Source organism: Clinocottus analis, unplaced genomic scaffold (genome assembly GCF_023055335.1).
Source record: "Clinocottus analis isolate CAN_PGR_092001 unplaced genomic scaffold, fCliAna1.0.p SCAF_21, whole genome shotgun sequence".
Classification (NCBI taxonomy): Eukaryota; Metazoa; Chordata; class Actinopteri; order Perciformes; family Cottidae; genus Clinocottus; species Clinocottus analis.
In genome coordinates, this window is record NW_027175943.1 from 5,516,214 (window position 1) to 5,540,520 (window position 24,307).

At 45.5% G+C, this 24,307-nt stretch overlaps 1 protein-coding gene across 3 annotated transcripts in view; it reads left to right on the plus strand.

Annotated features, from left to right (window-relative positions):
* Window positions 1-24,307, plus strand: part of LOC137792640 (NACHT and WD repeat domain-containing protein 2) — a 41,826-nt gene that overhangs the window by 8,955 nt on the left and 8,564 nt on the right. For all 3 annotated transcript variants that reach the window (XM_068588385.1, XM_068588383.1, XM_068588384.1), the window contains exons 3-7: window positions 1,973-2,061; window positions 11,332-11,448; window positions 20,343-20,546; window positions 21,203-21,353; window positions 23,094-23,683. In XM_068588385.1, coding sequence (XP_068444486.1) covers window positions 1,973-2,061; window positions 11,332-11,448; window positions 20,343-20,546; window positions 21,203-21,353; window positions 23,094-23,683 — 1,151 coding nt within the window. The remainder of the gene's footprint in view (window positions 1-1,972; window positions 2,062-11,331; window positions 11,449-20,342; window positions 20,547-21,202; window positions 21,354-23,093; window positions 23,684-24,307) is intronic.

The following is a 24,307-nucleotide window of genomic DNA, read 5'->3' on the forward strand; positions in this document are numbered from 1 at the left end:
GGAGAGGAAAGAAAAGGAAGTGTGAAAGACAAAACAAAGAGCTGACAGGATGAATCTGAAAAGGAGAGATAGATCGGCCGGCACTATTGAAATATGCAGATTGGAAAATTGGAGGGAGGGACACACACAGCGAGAAAGAGGGCGAATGCAACATCCAGTCTTTGTTCCTTTGCATGTGGGTGTGCACACAACAGACACACACATACGTCAGGCTGCCATAACTCATCATCGTCCCACAAAAAGAGAGAGGGGTGGGGCGGCGGGGAGGAAAAGAGAGGGGGGCGGGGGGGCGTCTTGCCGTTATCAGAACGACACAAACAAACAACACAGTTTAGTCCGTCAGGTGGAGACACCGACCTTCCTGCGCGTCACGTGCAAATCACATAAACCACGATGTCGCCCTCGTCCCTGTTAGACGTAACGAGTTCACTGCATGTGATGGGAGGAGATGAGCGCTCCACTGATGCCATTCATCCCATTTGCATACTATTACAGCTGTTGAGTTTTGATTTGACATTTGGCTCGTGTGGCCGTGGGCGTATGTGTGTACGGCCAGGCCCTAAAGCCTTCGCTAAAGATAGACGAGGGCGGGGGGGGGGGGGATTCGTCAGACTAAATTTGTGGGCTCTTCTGCTCACGCTGCGTATGACACGGTTAGCGGCGGAGGAGAGCGTTCGCGCGGCGTCCACCATGTGTGTTCGAGGCAGCTTCTTGGTCACACAGGGCTCTCTCGCTCTCTCTCTCTCTGTCGGGCATGTTCTGTTTTTAACTATCCGTCCACACCCTTCAGAAAACGAGAGGGAGGAAGAGACTGGGCCTGTCCAAATACATTACAGTAACCATTTGGAAGACAGTGAAAAAGAGACGACGGGAGGAAAGAAAGTGGGACACAACAAGAAGCCGTGGGCACTCACTCTGCGACTGTCCAATATGATCACTGCCTTTGTAATGCTGCATAATCCCACATTCTTCAACAGTGTGTGCCGGGTCGCTGCTGTCTGCAGCTCTTCCAGTGTTTGTTATGGGTGTAAAAAAAGGTGTTGCATGTTAAAGAAAAAGTATGTACATAAACGCTGCTGACGTTACTAGTGTTGTATTGGAGCTAAATAAAACGATAAATCCATTTTTTGATCGAGCAGAAATTTGAAAAAAGCATGTTTCAGATGTATAATAAAAGGCAGTTAATCTATTCAGTTTTATGTCAACTTCTTTTTTTTTAGCCTTTGTCCCAGCTGTCCAATTAAGATACCTGTTGAATGTCAATCTGGAGTCTTTATTTCTGCTTTCAGCCCCCGACAAAGATGTACAAAGAGATCTGGTCTGAGGATATCTTAGCAATTTTCGCAATTTTCCCAAACACAACTATTTGCTAACATTCAAACAACATCATATTCTGAGCAGAAATATAACCTGTAAAGATTTAGAGTAATGTCGATGGCATCACTTCGGAGCTTTGTTTACATGGTCCTGTGAAATACATCATCTTTATCTGCCAATATTCAGTAAAATATGTGATCAGGACATTGGCATTGTATTGATTTTTCCAGTCATCGATCTCCAATCATGTTAAATTGAACCGACCAATCCGTTTTGTCAAATTGAGGCGAGGAGAACGAAGCTTTTGCTCAGTTACATTATGATGCGTTCAGGCTCGAGCCAGTGAAAATGAGTATTGACTGAAAGTAAATCATCGCGTTATCATAATGTGTCCAAATGTAATCTCGTAAAATGTAGTTTTGGCGATTAACTTGAATAAACAAGAGCCGTTTCAAGATGTTTATCACCGTTAGCTGCGACCCGCCGGCTCGGCCGCTGCCATGTTGAGAGCCGTGTGGAGACAATAGATTTGCTCTGAATTAGGAATTCAGCACCTTTTTAAGAGACTCAGACGAGCTCTGCTTCTCGTCTCCATGTCATGCTTGTTTTTCTTGGTGCTTGTTTGTTAAACATGTCCTATTTCTTTGGTTTCCAGACACAGAGGCGGAGAGGAACGCGCTGAAAGAGCACGTCTACCCCAAACTACGAGACTTCTGCAGGGAGAACTATGGGATTGAATTCCAGGTAACTGACTGCATTTCCCCTTTTTCCACCGAGCTTCATCCTTCGATTTATTTTCTCTAGTTTTTTTCCAATACTGACTGTTAAGTGCCTCCAAATCTACTCCGTGGCTTACAACGGTGCCTGGAGGGGCCCCCCAAAGCAGCATGCCGGGATCCCCGTCCCTTTAAGCGAACAGAAGGCCAGCGAAGATAAGGCTTCCATCAGCGAAGGCTGGCACAAATCTAGCCGTGGATAAGGCGGCATGATGCGAGGGCCTACTTTATGTTGTTGTCAGAGAATTTGCAGCATACCCTCCCCGCGGTGTCCACTGATCGAGATCATTTGCATTGCAAATCAAGCGTCACTGTACACAGAGAGATTGCTATCAGAGGTTTGTTTGTTTAACAAATGCAGGGGAGCCCTCGAGTCAGGGAGAGATTTCTGCCACAGATTGTTCCTCGAAGGATCCGAGGAGATTTCCGTGCGATGAGGGGACCTCGGTGACCCCCCCGAATTGTTTTTGCAAAGCGGAAGTCAGCAGGGCGTCTGCGGCTCATTCTAATTTCATGCCAAGAATGTTTGGATGGTAAACAGCTGAGAGCACAAACCAAATCAAAAAGGTGTTGTAACAAGACTTCATACAATAGTGCTTAGATCCCCTCCCACATATGCACAGGGCTTAGCCACGCTTTGTGGAGTTTGGGGGTCTTTGCGTCGTCAAAAAACACAAATTGTACACAGAACCAGTACCGGTTGTACAGGAAATAGCAGTGTGCAAATATGTACGTGTGTTTGAACACTAGTTCCTAATGGCAGTCAGACTAAATCAGTTTTTGAATATATTAATCTGTAGACCGAGGGGTCTTATAATGGCGGCCTGATTGGAGGACTTGAGATGAGATGAGAGGGAGCAGTGAAGGCTCCTGTGTGATGAGGGTTGTTTTACGTCGAAAGGTTAAATTAAGAAATTCATCAATATTCCCTGGTTGAACGCTCACTGTATGAATCCGGTTTTCACTTGAGTTGGAGGCATTACAGCAGTAGCAACATGACTTCAACAGGAATTGCTTTGTCATGTTACATGTCTTTTTTTTAAGCTTATCCACAATGGTTTGGCGAGGAGACCAGCCAGTCAGTGAATGGGAGGAGTCATTTACCATTCAACGAATCGCCCCAACTGTATAAAGCCAAAAAGGGTCAAACGGCCAAAGACCAGACAGGACGACCTCACGACCAATGCCGACTCTCTCAAATGTCTGCGTGTGGCAGGGAAGTGCCAGATAATGCAAGAGGAGCCAGGCGGAGACGTTTTTGGCTCCGGTATCTGTGGCCACGTGTCTGTCTGGTGATTCATCTCGCTGTGACGAAGCGTGAGCTGAAATGATTATGCAGAGGGCCTGGGAGTTTATACTATGACTCACTTACTCTCCCTCCTCCTTCTCTTCCTCTATCCGACCCCCCCCCCACCCCCCTCCCCCTACTCCTCATCCCCACCCACGCTAAGTGAGAGTTGGCACCTTGGCTAAAACCACAGATCACTTTGGCTTCATAATATTTTATATATTTCCAAGTACGTGCGAGTTAACGTCTCGGTGACGCGTCACGTTACGCGTGAAGTCCCACGTGTCGTTCATGTACGTTGCGTTGTAGCCCGAGTATCATTTTCGCATTCATCTTTTGCTTTGATTTGTAATTTATGTGTGCGATTCCCGCCTCCCCTTTCACACACATACACTTCGCCTCTCACACGCACACACATCCGCTGGCACACACTGACACACATATGCCAAGCTGATAAAAACCCAATTCTCCCCGGTCCCTCATCACTTGGCTCAGTTTCCATCCAGAACGCTCCCTTAAGAGGATGGAGCGGCATCGCAGGGGAAGGAGTGAGGGATGGAAGGGGATGAAGAGGGCGAGGAAATCCAGCCCAGGGGCGGAGGGCCGCGTCCTCATTCAGTCAGCGCACAGCAGCTGGGATCAGGCGAGATCCCCATTTTTAACATTTGTGTTTGCAGACTTTTTTTTTTAAACAACACAGTAAAGCAAAACAGACACGTATAAAATCCGGGCCAGACAGCCCGTCTGTAAGCACACCAGAACACTGCTGGTGTGTGGACGCTGGCTCTAATACGGCTTCTCTCCGACCTTATACTCATCTTTAAGACGTCGATCGCTGGAGTTCACCTGAGCTCAAGTTGGTCATCAATCTCAGAACAGTAGTCTGATATTGGACCCAGCTAAGAGCTCCAGATTATATTTAATAGAACGAGGTATGTTGTATTGGCACTCATCTAGGGAGTAACACCTGAATGGAGACGATAGAGAGAGACGTATGCTGCATTATAATAATTTTAAGAGAAAATTGTGTGATCATGAAATGAATTACTGCTCTGTCGACCACATTTTGCATCGGATCTAATTATTTTCTGGTTTTCTTGGGATTGGTTTGGGTCTCTCGCTTTGAATATTAATTCATTTGTTTACAACCCAGTTTAGGTTTTCACTGTGTATGTATGATACGTACATTGTGTTACGGAACTGGCACCACGGGGAGCAGGACACAAAAGTAGACACAAAGCAAGGTAGTTGGTCTCAAAAACAATGTTTACTGCGACAAACACTCACAGACATCAAAAGACAAACTGGCACAGGACAAGGGAATGACACAGAATAAATACACAAGGGAACTAGACACAGGTGGAAACAATTAGGGCGGGGCTTGCAATCAAACAGGAGGACGGCACAAGAGGAGGAGGGAGGAGTCTGGATCGAGAGACAAGATGATTGACAGACAACAGAAACCGATAGAGCACACAAAACTACCCAGGAGGCTTGGGCGTAACACACTGTTTTAAATACATTTGTTTTTTCGTTATTTGGTGGCTTTGAAGGCTCCGGAGCAACATGAAATATGCATTTTGTGTTTCATAAGTGGTCTGTACCACCTGTACGACATATGACTCTTTTGCTGTTGTTTCGCTGTGCGCTGGAAACCAAACTCGTGTCCAATTTTTCAGATTGGTGAAGTTATTCATCCATTCTCTTGTTTTTTTTTAACTGTGAAGAGAGTTTTCTTCTCGACGTGGCCCGTTGGTTCCTTTCCAAATGTATTGGTGGATGATATCGGCTGACAGCTCATTAAAGCTGGTTTTGGTGACGTGCAGCTAAAAATACATCCAAGTAAAAATGTAAAGTTACATTTTGTCTCGGTCGGACGAGGGCGAGGCAATAAGTTCAAATTTTTGCAACCGAACACCGTCAATCCAACAACCGTTGATTGCCGATATCTCGGGCGAAGTGTGTGCCCAAAAGCTCTCTTTACTTTCCACCTCCATAGAAACAAAACACAACTCACCAAAAAACTTCTAGTTAGTCTTTCCCACTTTATTTCCGCTGACGTGCCGGTTTATGGACTTAATCCCCAGTCCAGTTGTTATTGCTCTGCACACGCTTGACTGTCACTTTCTCATCTAGATTTTAAATCCCAGTTCCCCTTATCTTAACCCATCTTCCACTTCTCCATCAATCATCTTGTTACAGCGCAATCACCTCCGCCCACATGCAGGAGATAAACTGGATCTCGGGGTTTCTGGGAGCATCGCCGTAAATAATGTGGTCGGACCACGGTTGCCAAACTCTCCCTCCGTCACACGCAGGGAGACAAGTGCAATTATAATAAAAGTTTCCCGGCCACGGCTGTGAGATTCTGTTCAACGGCTGCCACTCCGGCGTCTTTTACAAACGGCGAGACGGGAGGAGAAATGAGGGGCGAGGTGACATTTCACCACCATTTTTCGTAGTCCATAATGCTTGAACTTCAAAAAACCGGGAACACGTCTGTCAATTTAACTTCGTCAAAAAAGACACAATGCCCTTAGAATATGTCACCCACTTAAATATGTAATAGCTAATATACTGAATATCCTTTTACCGTCGAGCTGAAGTCCTATTAAAAGGAAACCTCAAGTCGAAGATGCACAGTAAAACTTCAGGAGAAACTGATAAAAGCATGACATATTCAATGCCCTTCCATCACTTTACCTGCTCAATGTGTCTCTCGCTCTTCTTTCAGTCTGCTCCTTTCACTCCTTGGCAGTCGGCCATCGTCTCCATTCACTTTCCACCTCGGAGACGGTTGTTTTTCTCCATTCAGTCTACGAAAAAAAAACACATCAACATGCCAACTGCCTCCACAGCAAAGATAATCAAAAATCAAACATGAAATGCCTCAAAGCCTTCAGTTACACTGTACTAGTAAAAACCCATGGGAGAGCTACTCATTCTTATTACTGTCACTATGATGATTATATTTTCACCCCTGTCAGTTTATCCGTCGTCAGCAGGACCTCTTAGAAAATAGGAGCATATTTATGTGACATTTGATGGACAAAGGCCTGGGTAAAAAAATGGGTTTCAATCAAAAACATGGAGACTTCTTGTCGTGAAACAGATTTCATAATAGTGTTAGTATATTGAGAGATGAGTCATGGTAAAATAGTTCTCATTTATTTCAAGTGGCCTCGAGCAACACACCTACATGTTTTCGCCCACACTTCTGGCCCTCGAGACGTCTTCGCTAAGTTCGACTTGTTTAACCCGGTGGCCACATTTACGGGTCTGCAGTTGCGTCATCGACTGGAAAAATAGTGATTTTACCCCAGTGATATACTGCAGGCGATGGATCAATGAAACCAATAAACTCAGATGAACTGCTTCCCCAGTACAGAACATGTCAGGAGTATGCAAGGTGTGTATAAAAAAAAAAGCCTGTTTCTTCAGTGATTTAAAAATGTCCGTCTTCAATTCACAGTGTTTTTGGTGACTGGAGAACGCTCCGCGATGCTCGATGTCAGGCATCTGTGAGATGAGAATAAGTAATCAAAGCTGTGTTGACACTTTAACTCTACTCATATTACACACTGAATACCATGAATTTTAAGAAACGTCTGGCGGGTTTTCTGACAGCAAAGTATAACGCCTGATTGATCAATATTAGTTGCAGAGGAAGCGGGAACAATTGAATTTAAAGTCTTTTCCTGAACTTTTCGACATTGTAATATCCATGAGGGCCGTTCTCCGAGTCTCCTTGAAGAGGAGCGTTCTTTATGAATGTTTTCAATTTGCAACCCAAAAGAAGCTAAATCATGCATTCCCACATTGGTTCACAGTGCTGTGATTAGTGTGGTTATTGTTTTGTGGAGCTTCCAAGTCGGGTCTGCTCCCATTTAACTCTCAAGCACCTCCATCTGGCGTGGAGATCTCAGCTAACTTTAAGGCCAACACCTCCTGAATCTGGAGCTGTGAGCATTGTTCTACTGTCGTGTTCTCAGCCCTGAAGCAGAAAAGGCATCAAAACCGACCTTTTTGGTGCCGACGTCATGATTACATCACAGTCTTGCACAGTCAGCTGGAGGCAAAACAAAGGAAAGACTGGAGGCAAACACGAATCCCCTCAGAGTAGTGGGCTCAAGTTAATTACACACAGAACATTTTCTCTTGCTGTGTTCTTGGGGGGGCAAAATCGTAGGAGTACAGCTCCAACAGCCCTTTTCAAATAGCAAAACAGGATTCGAGGCTCTGGCGAGCTACAATGTTGGCGACGCGCTTCACAGATGGAAAGAAAATGTTGCTGATAGTTTAGCTTCCCCTTTTGCTCACCTGCTACAGCGTGGAGCTCCCTGCTCACGCAGAAAGCTATACTATGAGAGAGATGGAGAGAAAATGTAAAACAAGCCCCACACTGTTAGCTTTGACGATTAGCATGGTTCCCCTTTAAGAATGCTGGTTTCTAAAGCTCCTTTCCTTGAAAAGGGCACCGTCAGCCGAAGAGTTAGGCATCGTCTGCAGTGAAAAATGCATCTCCCTGAGTAGTTTTATTAAAAAAGGTCTGCTCCCTCCTCCGCTGGTGCCTCATTAAGGCCACCTCAAGTCACGTGATCGCATTACCTCGTGTCTTTGACCGGCTCTTAACCTTAACTTGCTGTGGTCGAGCTGCAATGCCTGAAACACCGCACTGTAATTACCACAGTGTGTCACGGCGTGACAGATTTTCTCGAGGGCTTGCATGTGAAAATTTCCACTCAGCGCTCATCATTGGCAACCTCAATCAACTCCATGAGGTTCATGGAGGGAAACTTGACCTCTTATCAAAAGCAGGCAGACTATTGAAATTTGCAAAGTAAAATATAGCTTTAAAAGATCTAACATTGAAGTCTCAGATCCCCGCTTAACCGCCTTCCTGAGATGTCTGTGTCTGTTTTTATGTTCAAACTCAGTTTTCATATCACTGCAGAAATTGTATTTTTGGCCATGGATTTGCTGCTAAACCTCATATTTTCCTTGAGCACTATAAAGCTGTATTCATCAAACATTCTTAGAGATTTACTACATGTTCTTGATAAAAAAAAAAAATGCCTCTAGTAGAAAGCTTAAGATATATTTATGTTGGCACCGCATCTATTTTTACTGTTGTTGTTGGTTGGTTTTTTTTGCCTGAGTCTTTCTGTTGGTGGTTTGTTTTTTTCCCGCCTGAATTCATGCCCTTTCTTCCTCGGCATCTTGGGCATAATCCCAAAGTCTAATAGTCTAACATTCAATAAATAAAAAAGGTTTCTCCTGCACTTGACCCGCCACGGGCAAATGCCTTCTCCAAGGGCATTAGAAAGCTTCTTAGTCGAAGCTGCTTCGGCTCTTACGCAAGCGCCGCCGCCCCCACTACCATATAGTTTAGCGGAAGAGGGAGAGAAAGAGTGGGGGAGAGGGAACGTAATCAGAGAGAGAGGAGCAGCAAAGACAAAGGAGAAGTTGGCATCCAAGAGAAAGCGAGGAGGAGGGAGGAAACTGTGAAGCAGTTCCAGCCAAAGCCGATCCCACAGGAGTCCTCATCTAACAGTGCTTTGTTTTAAAATCCCGTCTATAACTTCAACTTAATTCATGTGCCCTTGCCCATTTAGGGTGTACCTTCTCCCCTTCATCCCTACATCCATACTCCAGGGAAGTGACGGGGCAAATTGAATCAGTGTGTCCTCCCTGCTCGCGTGCGCGCAGGTAATAGATGTTTTCATTTAGCTTTTAATTACCGCGCGTCCTCCCAATCACCGACTGAAACCCAGCAGAAACCGATCGTAATCGGGGGCGCTCCTCTCATTTTATCCCCCCCCCCCTTCCCCTCCCCCATCCCATACGCTGATTGTCAACACGGGGGCCGATCGCAGTCTCCCACGCGTGTGCGTTGGAAGTAGATTGGTGACACTGATACGCAATGACTGATGTGCCAAGCAATGAGTTTTCCACATCGGCGAGGCATGCTTATCGTGTGTGTGTGTGTGTGTGTGTGTGTGTGTGTGTGTGTGTGTGTGTGTGTGTGTGTGTGAGAGAGTGGGAGAGTTGTTTTCCAAAGTGAAAGCCTTCGGTGCTTCAGATAATAGAAAGGGGCTTGTAACTAGCAGTCCTGTTATAAAGTTTTCATCCCACGTCCATTTATCTCTCTCTTGGTAGGACTGTCAAAACAATTGGTCCGTCTGCAGATAATAATAAATCTCTGTGAAAATCAGTTCATCTTTTTCGTCATTCATTAAGCAAGACATGTCAAATACTGTCTGGTTCTGGCCTCTCGAGTGTGAGAATGTGTCTGTTTTAAACCGTCTGAACGATCTGAATAAACGGAAATAATAAAAAATGTAATATATTTGGTCCTTTTGGAACTTGCATTGGCTTTACAAACTTATTTAAATGTTTCTTTCAAAGTGTTTAGTCGACTAAATGATCATCGAAATCTATCTCAGACCATAAACTGTTCACAATGTTTTCTAAGGTAATGAATTAAGTGAGAAGTAGGGTCATACATGTACATATATTTTTACGACATGATGAGTGCCCCCCTGTTGGTCTGTAGAGAGAATGCATGTATTAAGACACTTTGCTCAGCAGAAACAGAGGTTGCCGCCTGGTTGCAACACAAATCTGAACGTAAATCCAACAAATATTTATTGTTGTGCATTCTAGTATTTGCTTGTTGTCTTCAATTGAAGTTTAATCACCCAATTAAATGTATACATAACTGTGCTTTGAGGCATTACAGGCAAAAAGGTTGGTTGTTACTGGAACAATTGCTAATGAAGATATCTGTTAGTTGCCGCCTGAGGCAGCGAGTTGAAGTCTTCTCTCACGGCAACACAGCTGCTCACAGATGCAGCAACGGAGCAGATGAGCCGAGGTGTAGCTCCGGCGCTCCTGCTGCTCCGCCAATAACCGGAGAGGACAATATCTCCCCCCTCGACTGTCAAGTCCCGCACTCTCAGTTTCAGTGCCATCCGGGGACACAGGGCTGCCAGTCACCGCTGTTCTCTGCCACACTGCGGATGTGTCGGTCATTGTGCCAGGCTAAACTCATTTGAGCCAGCTCGTCTGGTGAGCGGCCGAGCATGAAGGAGCAGGGCCGCTGAATAACTTTGGCTCCACCTCATCCTCATGCTACGTTTCTCGCCGCAAACCCCGCCATCGGGGGAGGCGAACGGGCAGAATCGATAAGAAGGAGAAGAAGAGAAGATTGCACGTTATTTATTTTAAAGCCTAATGCATCTCTTTGTAATCCGCATGTCAGTCGGCCGACTATCGCCCCCCCCCCCCGGGAGGCTTGCGGCAGCGTGGTGTGTTTCCTCACCTTTCTCTGTGTTTTTACAGTTGGAATCGTCTAAGCTGTCAAACCGCGTGACACAATGTGTTGAGGGCCCCCCCCCCCCCCCCTCCGCCGCCTGTGTGTATGTGTGTCACTCCTCCCTGTTGGCCTCAAACGCTCAAAGTGGCATATGCATGCATGTGTGTGTGTGTGTGTGTGTGTGTGTGTGTGTGTGTGTGTGTGTGTGTGTGTGTGTGTGTGTGTGTGTGTGTGTGTGCGTGTGTGTGTGTGTGTGTGTGTGAGTCAGTGAAGAACGAGTAAAGGCATTAGTTCAATGAAGATGGATGTAAACCTACTGACCCCCACTTGCACTTTTGTTTCATTATACTATTGCATCAATATTTCCTCCAATTCCCTTAAAAACGGCGCTTTCTCTGCTTAACTGTTTTTTATTTTTCAGAGTTGAGGATGCTGGTTGGGTCATTTTTAAATGAACCTCGTCTATCATAGAATTTTAAAAAAAAGCAAGAGAAGCTTTTCTATTCAGAAGTGTCGGGGGAAAATTCTGCAAGAAAAAGTGCCAGACTGAATACATTGAATTTGTATGTTTTTTTGTGTGTGCACATATTAGAAAGTATCGTAACTCTTGGCCCATGTTTGTGTGTCGTCAGGTGGTGGACCTGTACTGGGGCGCGGACCCAGAGGAGTGGGACAGTCCAGAACTACAGCGACTCAGGATGAAACTCCTGGAGGAATGTCTGAAGACCTCCTCGGGACCATGTTTTGTTGTAAGTATTGCAGCAGGTACACACAGGTTTCGGTTTTGAAACGGATTTCATTGAACGTGTTTGGGATGTTATCACACGCTGTGCTTCGGTCATCCCTCTCTATCGCACTACACGGCTCTGATGTGGCAGCACAGCTGGATTGTTCCCGGGTCGTCTGCCTTTGAGATCTAATAGCTGTGTGAAACGAGCTTAGAAGAGTGAAATCGACATTTTTCTTGCCGACTTGTCATTTTAGAAGTCGTTGCATGGTCGCATTTGAAGACTGACACTGGGAAAGTCAGCAGCTTTTGAAGCCTCTTTTCTGTTGACAGCGGATAAAGATATGAAGTAGAATCCTGCTTTATCTCGTTTTTATTTTTTATTTTTATGAAAGTTGATTATGCTAACTTCCTCACTTCAGTAAAATCATTTTACCTGATGGATTGCTGATAAAGAAAAGAAAATCGGCTGCGATATTGAAACAACTTCACAAACGACATCCTCTTCGCTGGAGTGCAAACCAGAAGAAAGTGTCTTGTCTTGAGCCGGCACATTGGAAAGCGCCGAAAGTCCATCGCAAAGCTAAAATTACACTTGTATGAATGAGTTATGTGAAGACCTGTGCAAGAGGGGGGAGGAGAGTGGCATGACGCATAATTACGGCTGACATTTGAGAGATCTTTTTCAGATAATTTTAGGCCACGTAAAAAAAAAAAAAGAGGAAAAAAGTCAGACGCATGGAAAGATAAGGACGGAGATAGGAGGGAGGAGAAGGGGAGGAACGACGGGAGGAGGAATTGATGGTGAATTATTCAAATGAAACAGATCAGTTTCCAGAGGTTGGAATTGAGGTGAGAGATCACACGGAGACGTAATGCATGATGGGTAGGACAGGATCCCAGTTCTCCAGAGGACCCAATCTCTTTCCACCAGTCTGGTGTTTTCTTTTTCTTCCTCTTACCCTGCATACACTGCTCCCCCTTCTTCCTCTCTCATTCACAAGTTGTTTCCTCTTTCTCGCTCACTCAAACGTGCACACAAACACACGTTTCACTGCAAAAACACATGCCGTTTAGTGATTCATTCCAGCTTATTTTCCAGGACTTAAAAAACATGTTTTGTTCTGTTTGACATGAAACAAAGTGCATGCAAAGTTGATGTTCATCGCTCCTCTCGAGCAAACCTCAACCTCGGTGCAGCAGAGTCTGTGGACGCTACTAAGTGCAGTTAGCTTTTAATAGCTCCAGAAAAGGCTAATGAGTGGACGTTGAGTTCAGCGTTTTGAAAGCTAGTGTTTTTCCAAGAGATATATCTAAACAGCAGGAACCATAACGCATGTGCCAACAACCCTCAAAATTCAACGCGTCAAAAATAATTCTCAATAAACTCCACATGATAGAGATTTTACCAGAAATTAAACTATTAAACTATTAATTACATCCGCCACATCCGGATCTGCAGAAAAGTAGTGAAGGAGCCAACTTGTGATGTCACAAAACAACAGAGCCAACGCACACGGAGGAAATGTAGGCGCTTACCTCGCCGAAGTGAGGCAGTTAGTCGCAGTGCCACCGAGCGACATCAAACGTAAAACAATACCACATTTGGGCTTAAAATGGAGTCTCCTCTGCGCCCGGAGCCCATTTGAACAAAAAGCTGAGCGTCCGGGGACACCGGTGGCAGCGTGGGCAGCTTTCCCTCCATCTCATCCACCGCACGTCCACGGGGTTTCCCTTCCCAGAGCCGCCTTACTGTTGCAACAAGATTGGAGGATTTCTTACAAATATTACTGCCTGCACTTTGAGAAGTTGGTCGCTGATAATATTGGCAGTCTCTGAGCTTTTCCTTGAGTACTTTTTTGTCCTTGTGGGCTCATTGAAATGTGATGTCACGGTCTCTGAAGCTCCTTGAGACATTGTGTGCGATATTAAGCCCGTACAATGTGAGCTCAATCACGCTAAACTGCACTGAAATTACCGGATCCGAGCTGAAAAGAAGTGACGCACTCTCTGCTTTTGTGCCGCTGGCGCGGTGTTTACCGCGTTGTTGTAGTTGCCGCGCGGATTTCATTCATTCCCCTCGGCCTCGGTCGCCCTCCGTCCCCGCTGCAATTTCACCATCTTAACCCCGGCCGACCCCCGAGCAATACCACACAACACAACCGAGGGGAAGCACACAGAAACTCAGGTACGCACACACACAGCTCTTTGTTCTGTGCCCCTCTGATCTGTCTTTCTTCCTGTCACCCACCCACACACACACACACACACCCACCCACACACACACACACACACACACATAGAAACATACAAAACAGAGCATCTCGACCCGAGGCATGTGCTCTGTCAGAAGATTGAGCACCATTTGGGTTGTGACTCTTGATGGTATAGACTCTTTACTCACCTAAAGAGACACACACACGCACACACACATATCCGTGGTGCGTGTCCTCCGCATCTGGCTGGTTAAATCTTTAATCACATGTTCTACTCGTCCGTCTCGGTGGGAAATGAAGGGGTTTTTATGCAGAGGAAGCCACATTAACTCCACAGAATGAAGCCCCTATTCACACTTGTCGGCGCCAGCTGCCTGCAGTCCCTGCGGACGCGGCGAGGCGGGCCGGCGGGCCCCGCCGTTTCCAGGACCGTGGGAGCGCCGAACGGCAGCCTCGGGTTCTTTGATCGGGGACTTGGATCCCCGTTTATGACAGTTCTGGGTTGTCTGGGCCGTCTCCGGAGAACCATTGTTTATTTTTACGGGGTGGTAGACCGATGTATATAAATATGTGAGGACAGGGAAAGCGTCAGCAGAATTTAGGTTCCTGTTATTCCTGCCAAAAACCGACGGTAGATCTCAAACCGTGCGTACACTGAGAATTGTTCTCTTCGTCGCTTCCTTTTCATTCCTTCTTCCTGCTCTATGTTTCTAACTCAGTGTGTTGACATGCAGCCGCTCACAGTTTCTACTCATCCACCATCATCAGCACCTTGACTCCCAAATGCGGCTGCCCAAGTGTCACCCCCAGCTAACACACACACACACACACACACACACACACACACACACACACACACACACACACACACACACACACACACACAATTTTAGCCACATGGCAGTATGAGGAGACTTCAAAGAGCAGCTGATCTCGGGGTCTCCAGCCTGGAACAACTGTCACAAAGCCCAGGATCAGAGTGTGGGAAAAAAAAAGGGATGAACAGAAAGGGAAGAAAACATTGCACATGTATTGATTATTCGTGTAAAATCCCAACACAGGACGTGGTGTGCGTTTCTATTGCAGAAAGAGACAGATAAAAAGAGTGAAGGGGAGGATGGGAGCTTGAAGTCGGCATTACATTACACAGGAAACAGGATTGGCATGCGTAGTGGAGGTGTGCTCCTTGCTGCCACAGAGGATCTGTGCAACAACTAGAAACCTCGTTATACTCCCTTTTGGCACTCGCGTCTCCCCTCGTTCACCTCTCGCTGAGAATTATTGAGTCACAATTTCAGATGGAAACTTGGATGACGTGGGAAAATTGCGCTTGAGGGAAATTACGACTGTAACGAAAACAAAACCAGAAACTTCTTTTCTTTCAGTGGGCATGTACGAACATCAATATTTAGAGTCGTCTGCGTTCATAAGAAGCAGCTTCGGATACGTCGGCCTTTCTTTATGAGTAGGAATCAATCGCAGCGAGTGTTTTTCAAAGGGCACGGCTGAACACAAGACAGGTGGCAGTGCAGGGTTGTTAGATACACACACACACACACACACACTCGCACACACCTGGGTGAGGGGGGCTTTTCTCTAACCTGTCGATGCAATAAAGCCGGTTTCCATGGTGATCACAGGGGTTGGCATGGTGACGGTGTCATTGACCCGGAGATTAAGCATGACAATGAGGCATGACTGTTTTTTTCTTCTTCTTCTTCTCCTTCTTCTTCTCCTTCTCCTCGTCCTCCTCTTCCTCCTCCTCCTTTTTCCTTTCTGCTCCTCTGCTCTCCAACAGTCTCAAATTCCCTCGTGTAAAAAAAAAAAAAAAAAAATACACTAAAACTTGATGGATGCTTCAAGGACGGGTGTCGGCTCAGCGGCACGCCCGCCGCTCGTCCAGTAGTGTCGGATGTTCACAGCAAATAGGCCGCGCCTCGCATCCAGCGACGATGCAAGAGTATAAAACTGGCTCATTTGAGTGAGGGGATGTTCTCAGCCTGTGTCTTTGTGCAAAGATGGCTCCAATTCAAATGTTGTAGCTCGGCCAGTCTGAAGCTTCGTGAATCCATAAAGCTCATCTGAACAAATAAAACAGAGAAGCTACTTCCAGCTGTTTGAACCCTAGAACGCTAATGCTACAAATAGCAACACTATCACTAACGTTGGGTATATTTTACCGATACATATATATATTTTACCTGATAAAATATACTTCTCATCAAAATATATTAAAAATACAACAAATTAAAGTTCTCATAAAACGATAAACAGGTATCAGCCTGAAAAAGGCTAAAAATTAGGTGAAAAATAGAAATAATGGAACTATGAACTTGTTACTTTTCATCAATACGTCTTGTGAAATGACAGAAACCATCCTCATCTTCATTCTTCAATACTTGTTTGACCTCCCGCGAGCCTCGCAGCCCCACTCCCATTTGTCCCCACTGAAGATGTAAATCTTTTAGAGCACGGAGTTTCAATTATGTAAAAAGCTCCATTATTATCCTCAAACAGCTGGGCGCTGTGGCGCTGGACTAAGACACATTTGCGGATCTTGTATTTACAGCAACAAGACGGAAAACAGTGCCGGTGCTCACCTTAACATGTCGCAAAGTGCAAAGATGCGCCTCAGCGATTTCTAACAGCTTTTTTGGACAACGACATCATCGTTCTATGGTTCAAAGTACATTAATGGTGACATAGCTAAGACTTGGATGGATGGATGGATGGATGGATATATTGTCTTATGCACAGTTAACAGAGTTACTTTGTACAATGAAAAGCTTATTTTGCTAGTTCCTCCTTTCGCACCAAATTACAATAACTTAGAACTTAAGGTAAAAAATGTCATTCAAATTAAGAATTAAGAATACAAAAAAGTGCTATAATGCTAATAGTACAAGACAATATAGAAAATAAGGCACAGAAATATGAGAACAGTATTGCACAATCAGTTTCAATGAGTGTATAAAGTGAACTATGCATTGTTGCAAATATTCAAGTACAGCAGTACTTGTTATGGACTGTTTCATGCAAGTACAAACCGGCATTGATTTATTGTATACTAACTCCCGAAGGAGTATAAATGAGAGCAAAACTACATGATATATCAGTTTGCAGTCTGCGTTTGGCTCACTGCTCCGAGAGGGAGCGTGGGTGTCACTAGAACTTAAATATTTCTCTGTTCGGTTCATCGGTTTCTTTTTTGGAGCCATTTCTGGCTCTGCGCTGCCAGAGCTTACGCGGCAAATATCAGAACAGTCGACTGTGTGGTTCCTTGATTGATCGACCCCGCGAGCGTTTGATTTGTTGATTCATGCTGTAGCTGTGTACAATATCTGAGACGCCTCCCCCAACTGGCTCATCAGATAAAGTGCACTTAGCCAGAGTATAAAACCCCTTCCGCGGATGAAAACCCCGGAGGAGGGAGCGAGGGAGCGAGGCAGAGGAGTGCGGATAAAACCGGAACAGCGTTTGGAGGCCGTCTGCTTCGCTATTGTCACTGTAGCCTCCTGTTTGTTGCACCTGTGGCTGATTAAGTGGAATAAGAACTACTCCAGCGTGGTCCCCTCTCAAAAGGACAGGACACACACACACACACACACACACACACACAGAGTGAAATTCTCGCTTGTCTGCTGCTGTGCTCTAATCCCCCTTTAGATGGCCTCATTCCAGCTCTGCTGTCTGCCGAACACGAAATGTTAAAACCAGCCGGCAAATATTTGGACATCTTTTACAGTTTGGCCTTGGTAAATTGGGCGGATGACAGAAGTGACAGTGGATTACATGGAAAAGTGGAGTGCCGTGTGTGTGTGTGTGTGTGTGTGTGTGTGGTTGTGTGTGTTTGGTCGCAATTGAACACTTTATTTTGTCATTTTGATAGGAAACACCAGTTGGTTTTATCCTGATCTCTCGCTCCACTCATTCGTCCTGCTGTACAACCTGACAGAGACTTTGTCAGCAACTTGGAGGGTGTCTCTCTCGCTCTTTCTCTCTCTCTTTCTCTCTCCCTCACACACACACACACACACACACACACACACACACACAATATGTCTCTCTCTCAGCGTTGCTGTACAGCACAGGGCCTCCGTCCTCTACTGACACATCACTGCAGCACAGTGAGTCATAGAGCATCCAAACAGGTCGGCTGAGGTGACATGCGGGCCAGCACGGGGGGTTCAAGAACCAGTCTCGTCACAGGTCACTCAGTCAAGTCTTGCCTGTATTCATTTATAGTATACTCGCAATAAATACAAGCCTCAAAAGCCGTTTGCGAAACCTCTCCCTAAAACAGGAACTGCATGCAGGCCCATTAGCATGTCTAGCTCACTAGCTTCCTACTAAAAGCAGCAACGTAACCGAAGAGGCTCGACGACAAAAATGGAGCTTTACAAGCCCTCTGGTATATTTCATACGCTGTTATATGTTGGTTTGACTTTTCTGGTGGGAAGAGCTGAAAGGAAACTTGTCTTTGTGTCAAAAGTATGCAGTAAAGTGTGTCCCTTTTTCCTTCTGAGCTAAGTGCTGCACCTGTCACTTGAAAGAGGTTCAGTTTGAATGTAGCTCATGACCGTTCCTGTCAATCACGGCTGAAGATAGCGAGCTGCTGGCCCTAATTATATATTAAGCTCTTTGTTTTGGCAGAAAGAGAACGCCGAGATTTACACACAAGAGGGAATCCCTTTTCTTTCTTCCTCTATTTTGTACGTTCCTGTCTGACAGATAGCTTGGCTCGTGTTCTGCACTTAAATTAGCACTATTTTCATGCTTTGTTGCCTGCACTTGAATACTCCAGTCACGGGTGGAGGGGAAGAGGTGTTATCTATCAGTATCCAGTGTTCTTTGCGAATACTTTCATTTGATTTGATTCAATATTTTCTACCATAATTTCCCGCCTTTCGGTGCAGGATACATACATTTAAAGTGTTGTTCCACTCCATAAGTGGGTCCGCTAAATGTTTATATCACGCAAATGATGGGTTTTGGATACAAAATGCACGAGCCAACCTTGAAAATGACACCTCCTCCTCCAAAACAACCGACACACCGCGCGTGGAAACTGTCTTCCGAATCCCCAAATAGCTGCAAAAAAATGAACCTTTGCTATCAAACGTGTGCAACATGGCCACAAAACTGCATGTAAAATGACTCCGCCTCGGGCATTTGTGGGGTTTTTTGAGAGTGGGCTCTCCTACAAACCGTGCCACATGCCATCCTCCGATTCTGCTTGTTCTCTGCATCTGTTCCCACTGCGAATGCCAAGGGAGCGAGGAGTCCAACATGGAATGGCTTTGAAGCGTCATTGCCCTGAGCGCACCAACGTAGTTTTCCTGCTCATCGGAGCTCACAGTCATTCGGCTTGTCCCTCTCTCTCCCTCTCTCTCTCTCTTCCTCGCTCGGCGTCTTCGCCCCCGAGACTTCGGCTGCATGTGAATTACGACACATGGAGTAAAGATCAGCTGGTCATGGAGCGGAGGATTTCCAGTGGGGTTTTTATTCATGTGTGTGTGTTCGTTTTCACCCTCATTCTTTTCGAACGTGACTGATGGAGCACATCAGGGATCGAGCCAAGAAATCCCCCCCCCCCCCCCCTCCACCTCCCAACCCTCCCGATCATATCCTAAGGTATTGAATCAGCTGACGCTCAGAAGCATGTGCGTAACATGCCAGAGGGGGAAGAATGGAGCCTCATTGGAGCTTACAGCAGATACGCCATGTGGAGTGGGAGATAAAAGTGGGATGAAAAGGCCACTATTTAATTTGATGATGTCTAATCATGCAGCGACTGCATTGAGTGTCGGAGAGCGATATGGAGAGCGATTGTCGGTATTGGCCCCGGTGAATAAGGCAGACGATGACGATGTCGCCGATCGTGACAAAAATAACATTAACTTCGAGCACAAAGGCGCAATTAAATGAAATTTCACGGTCTTTGATTCCCACAAATCTACATTCCTCCCTTTAATTAATGCATTCATTTCCTTTTCATTTGAAACAGCCCCGTCTGTTCTATATATATAAAGAAAATCTGCTCATTCCCTTAATGCTGCTGATTACTGAGCATTAGGAAATTTGGCCGCGGCTGTGTATTTTATGTAACGGCGTGTCATTCAAACATTTGCCGAGCAGCAGCAGAACAAATCAGCTTTTTCTTACTGAAAACAATTAATTATCAGCAGGGATTGGTATTGAACCTCCGTGCTTTAGAGGTAATTCCTAATTCAGGTGGCATTTTCTCTGAACAACCACAGTCTCTATCTCGCTTTAGCATGATGGTTATTTTCAACACTTGAACATGAACTGCTATGTGGGAAGAGGGGTGCGCTACCTTCAGATTTAAATTGCACACATGTGGCTGTGGTTTTAAAGCAATTTCCATCCAAGAGAGAGCTGTCAGTCGTCACCACAGTGCACACAGAGTGGAGGCAGTGACAACCCTGACGTCACAAATTGGCTGGTGGATGTCCAGGACGCACCACAGTTGCGCCTGTGGCTCCGAAATTGCCTTAAATAAGTCCCACAGTGTGCATCACTGACTCTGGTATTCACCCTGCGCCACTGGTCCCCCCCCCCCCCCCACCACCCTCCTAAAAAGAAAAACCCTAAAACAGTGTGCAGGAACATGATTATACACATTTTCTGTCTCCCTCTTCCTCACCTTCCCTCCCTCCTCCTCCTCCTCCTCCTTCAGGGTCTGGTGGGAGAAAAGTACGGCAGCATCCGCGTGCCGGGGGAGGTGGAGTCAGCAGAGTTTGAGATGATCTTGGATGCAGCAGTGGAGGCGGGGCTGGACACACACATCTTGGAAGAGTGGTACTGCAGGGATGAAAACTCTGTGCCACCCGCATACTACCTCAAACCCAAAGCCCAAATGCTCAAGAACTACCAGAACTCTGTGAGTCCGGCAAACACGACACCCACACGGATGTTACTGAATAGAGCTTCTTTGCAGGGTTCATAATGGATTCTTGTCCTTAAGAGCGGTGCTTTGTGAATATAATTATCCTTGAGGCACCAATTGTATATGCAGTTGCAGAAAACAAAAGCAACTTTTGTCTCCGGCAACTCTTGATCCCGTATAAAGACCTGAGCTTTGCTGATGGACAAAAAAAGTTCTGTTCATTTTATACAAAACTGTTTCAAGATTCATAGCGGTAATAGAATATATTGATGAGATTTGTTTGAAAAATAATGATTATGTTGCCTTGAGTTTCACTTTAGTCACACAGAGTGACAGCGTGGCACTTAAACACACTTTAGGATGCTAAAAACATTTAGATATGAAAGATTCATGCGTTGAAAATATCTCTAAATTCACTTTGAGGTATCAGAATCACTCAAAAAAAGCAATCACACAAGTTAAGACTTTCTCAAGCCCACATTACTCATTTTAAATGAGAGCCGCTCACATGAAGCGCAGGACAATATTCCCTTTGTTGCAGTGTTCTTCGGCACAGACCTTTTTAAGAAAACGTGAATAGCCGCATTCCCTCGGTTCATGTCTAAACTGTGAAGTCAGACTGTCCTCTCCCTGCTCTCCGTCCGGCCCAGATGGAGTCAAGCAGCGCAGCCAAGACCAAGAATGACAAGGCCTGGAGGAATGTGTCGGAGGAGATCAAGAGGATCTTCCGAACGGCGGTGCTGCAGCTTCAGGAGAAGGGGACCATGAAGAGCGCTCAGGCCAAGAAATTCCTCTGCTCCGGTTAGTTTCAGGTCGACTTCTTCTTTTCTTTTCTTTTCCATCTTCACACGTATTTTTATGTTGGTACAAGCCTCACTGTCCGATGGGAAGCTCACTTCTCTCTGGTTTGTGAAATTATTTATTTATTTTGATAGAACATGACACAAATGTCAAGCTCTGAATGAAAATTGATGACTTTTATCCAGCCAACCTTTTTTTCATGGTGGGTCGCAGACGCTGCTTTTGTCTATAGTTTTGAAACAATTCAATTTAAACTTTAAAAAATGAAATGGACGAAGCTATTAAATGGTTTATTTGATAAGGGGACAGTGCACATTAATAAAAGAAAATATTTAAATGCACCATAGTTAGACAAGAGGCTTTTTTTCATCCGTCGTTTTATGGGAAATATTTTCATAATTTTCGCACTTTTCTGACATGACAGTTAATCGGTAATCTGATAAATAAGTAGATCACAGATAATGAAAGTGGATAAAACAAGTGAAGGTGATTTACAGTAACTTAAATGTCTTTCAAAACCTTTTAACTAACCACGAGGCAAAACCATATAACTGTAAATAAAGGAAGCCTCCGCTGAGGAAAACAATTATGATTTTGTAAAAGTAGAACACTAATTTCACGGGGTCACAAACCGCTCAACAAAGGTCATACATTTACTGACTGAGGCCGCTGTGTAGATTGTCATCTTGTCACTAAATTGGTAACAAGAGATGAAACGCAATCAGGATCCGTCAGACTCCGCTCAGCAGATGACAGAGATTGATCGACCCGACAAAACACTGCTTTGCGCTGACGAATAAAAAACAGGAAAAAACGTTCTCATCCTTTTTTTATTCGTGTTTTTAATGTTATTACACAATAATCAGCCTCTACCGTTGTGTTGTGTCACAAAAACACAATTTGCCATTCATGAAAATACTAATTATTTCCTAACAAAGGGGCTAATATGAGCACTAAGATTCAGATCAAACATCAAAACAGAGAATCGACAAAGAACACAAAACAGTTTTTCTCAGATTGTCAAACCTCTGCTTGTGTAGAAGCTAAAAACTTTTTATTTTCACACATCACTGTGGTGGACGATCTCAGCAATATGTCCTCCGAGTCTGATGGCAAGTCTCTTGTTCTTCAGGCTCTGATACAGCAGGCCGCAGCAAGTCGCCTTTTTCATGGGGGAAATAAAGAGTAAGCTCATTAAGGAATTGCAAGATTTGTAATTTCACATGAAAAAGGAAGCCCGTCCTTTGTGTCAGGAAACTGCACTTTTTATACGCCGTAATTGGGCTTTAAGCGGTGCTTGAGGAAGTTGTGCCGTCTCTTGGAACTTTCTTTTTTGCACTTTTCTCGCTCCCACCTAATTAGCGAGCCGCCGTGTGAGCGGAACTACGCAAGGAGATGAGAGAAGAATTTGAGTCAGCCGACTTTTTGTTGTTGTTGGGGAGCGCTGCGATCCAGTTCAGTAGTGCTGGTTTCTGTGGTTTGATCAACTTTGTTGCCTCTAAAATAAGACTGAAGAGAAATCTTTCTCATCGGAGGCTAAAGGCTTCCAAGATCTGTTCCGCTTTGCTCCTGAAAGAAATCGAGGTCTTACATCTGTAAGACGTTTATCTTTTAAGTTGTACATAATAATCCAGAGGTGGTCCATGTCGGATATGAAGTCTTCGCAAAACATAATACTGAGTTTTCAAAAGTTACTGCAGTCGAGGAAGACTTCTAAGTGGTATTTTCCTCTCATTTCAGCCTTGGAGGATGAATTGGACTTTGCCCTTGGGAAACAAACTCCGGCCTTTCTCAAGAAATGCGTCTGCTACATCCGCAAGATCGCCAACTTCGACCGCTTCGCCAAAATCCCCGAGATGACCAAATACATGGACATCGTGGTCAGCGCCGATCGCGTCATGCGCAACCAGGAATCCTACGAGCGCCTCCTGAAGGTCCGGGACGAGTTCATCCCCACGATTGTCGCCGCCTCCAACCTCCGTGTCTATTCTTCAGTCACCCACTGCGACATGAAGTTAGGCTACTCCCAAGAAGTGGAGAGCCACTATGTCGAGGGTCTGTGTAAACAGTTCTACGAGGACATGGTGGATATCATTCAGGCCACGGTCCAGCAGAACTTAAGCACGGAGACGGACCCGTTGTACGATGAGATCCTGCAGCACCTGTCGCTGTGCAAAAGCTACGCGGACCTCTACCAGTTCAAGACCGAGTCGTTGGATTACGTACAAGAGTATCTTCTGCCCTCCAAGGGGAGCCGAATGAGCCCTCTGGTGGTGTACGGGGGGCCGTGCACTGGGAAGACACTGCTGCTGTCTGAGGTGGCCAAACAGGTGAGAAGTGATAGACAGAACATTTTAAAATGAGGGTGTTATCTTCCCCCCCCCCCGTCGGGTGATCCCGCGCCTTCTTTCTGTGCACGCTTGTGGCTCGTCTGTCTGTCTGTCTGATCTGAGCATGTGTCCATCTTTGTGCCGGGGAGGATGAGGGGGCGTGCAACTGTTCATCTCCTCTCATCAAACCCCCGCTTGACCATCTGCGCGTCTGCCAAAAGACAGAGCATCGCCATGCACACGCCTATGATTTCCCGTGTGTTGCGACCGTGTGTGTGTGCGCGCGCTCGCCGCACATCCACATACGACTTCCCGGCTTCGCTGAGTTTTTTTGGTGTGCGTGAGCATCTGTACAGACTTCAGCGAAGCGCGCATGTGCGCCTGTGTTTGTGCACACGCACCGTGTTCTCTGTTCAGTTTGTGTGTGCGCCATCTGGCCGCCCGGCTACATTAGGATCACACCGTGGCCAAGAAGATCACACGGCACACACCCACAGATTCACCGCTCGCGCACAACCTTAATGATGAACGTCACATTGATACAGACGTTTATTGTAAGCTCCATTCATATCTTTCAAGTTCAATAAACGTTACAAGGTACAATAAGAGTGACACAACAATGAT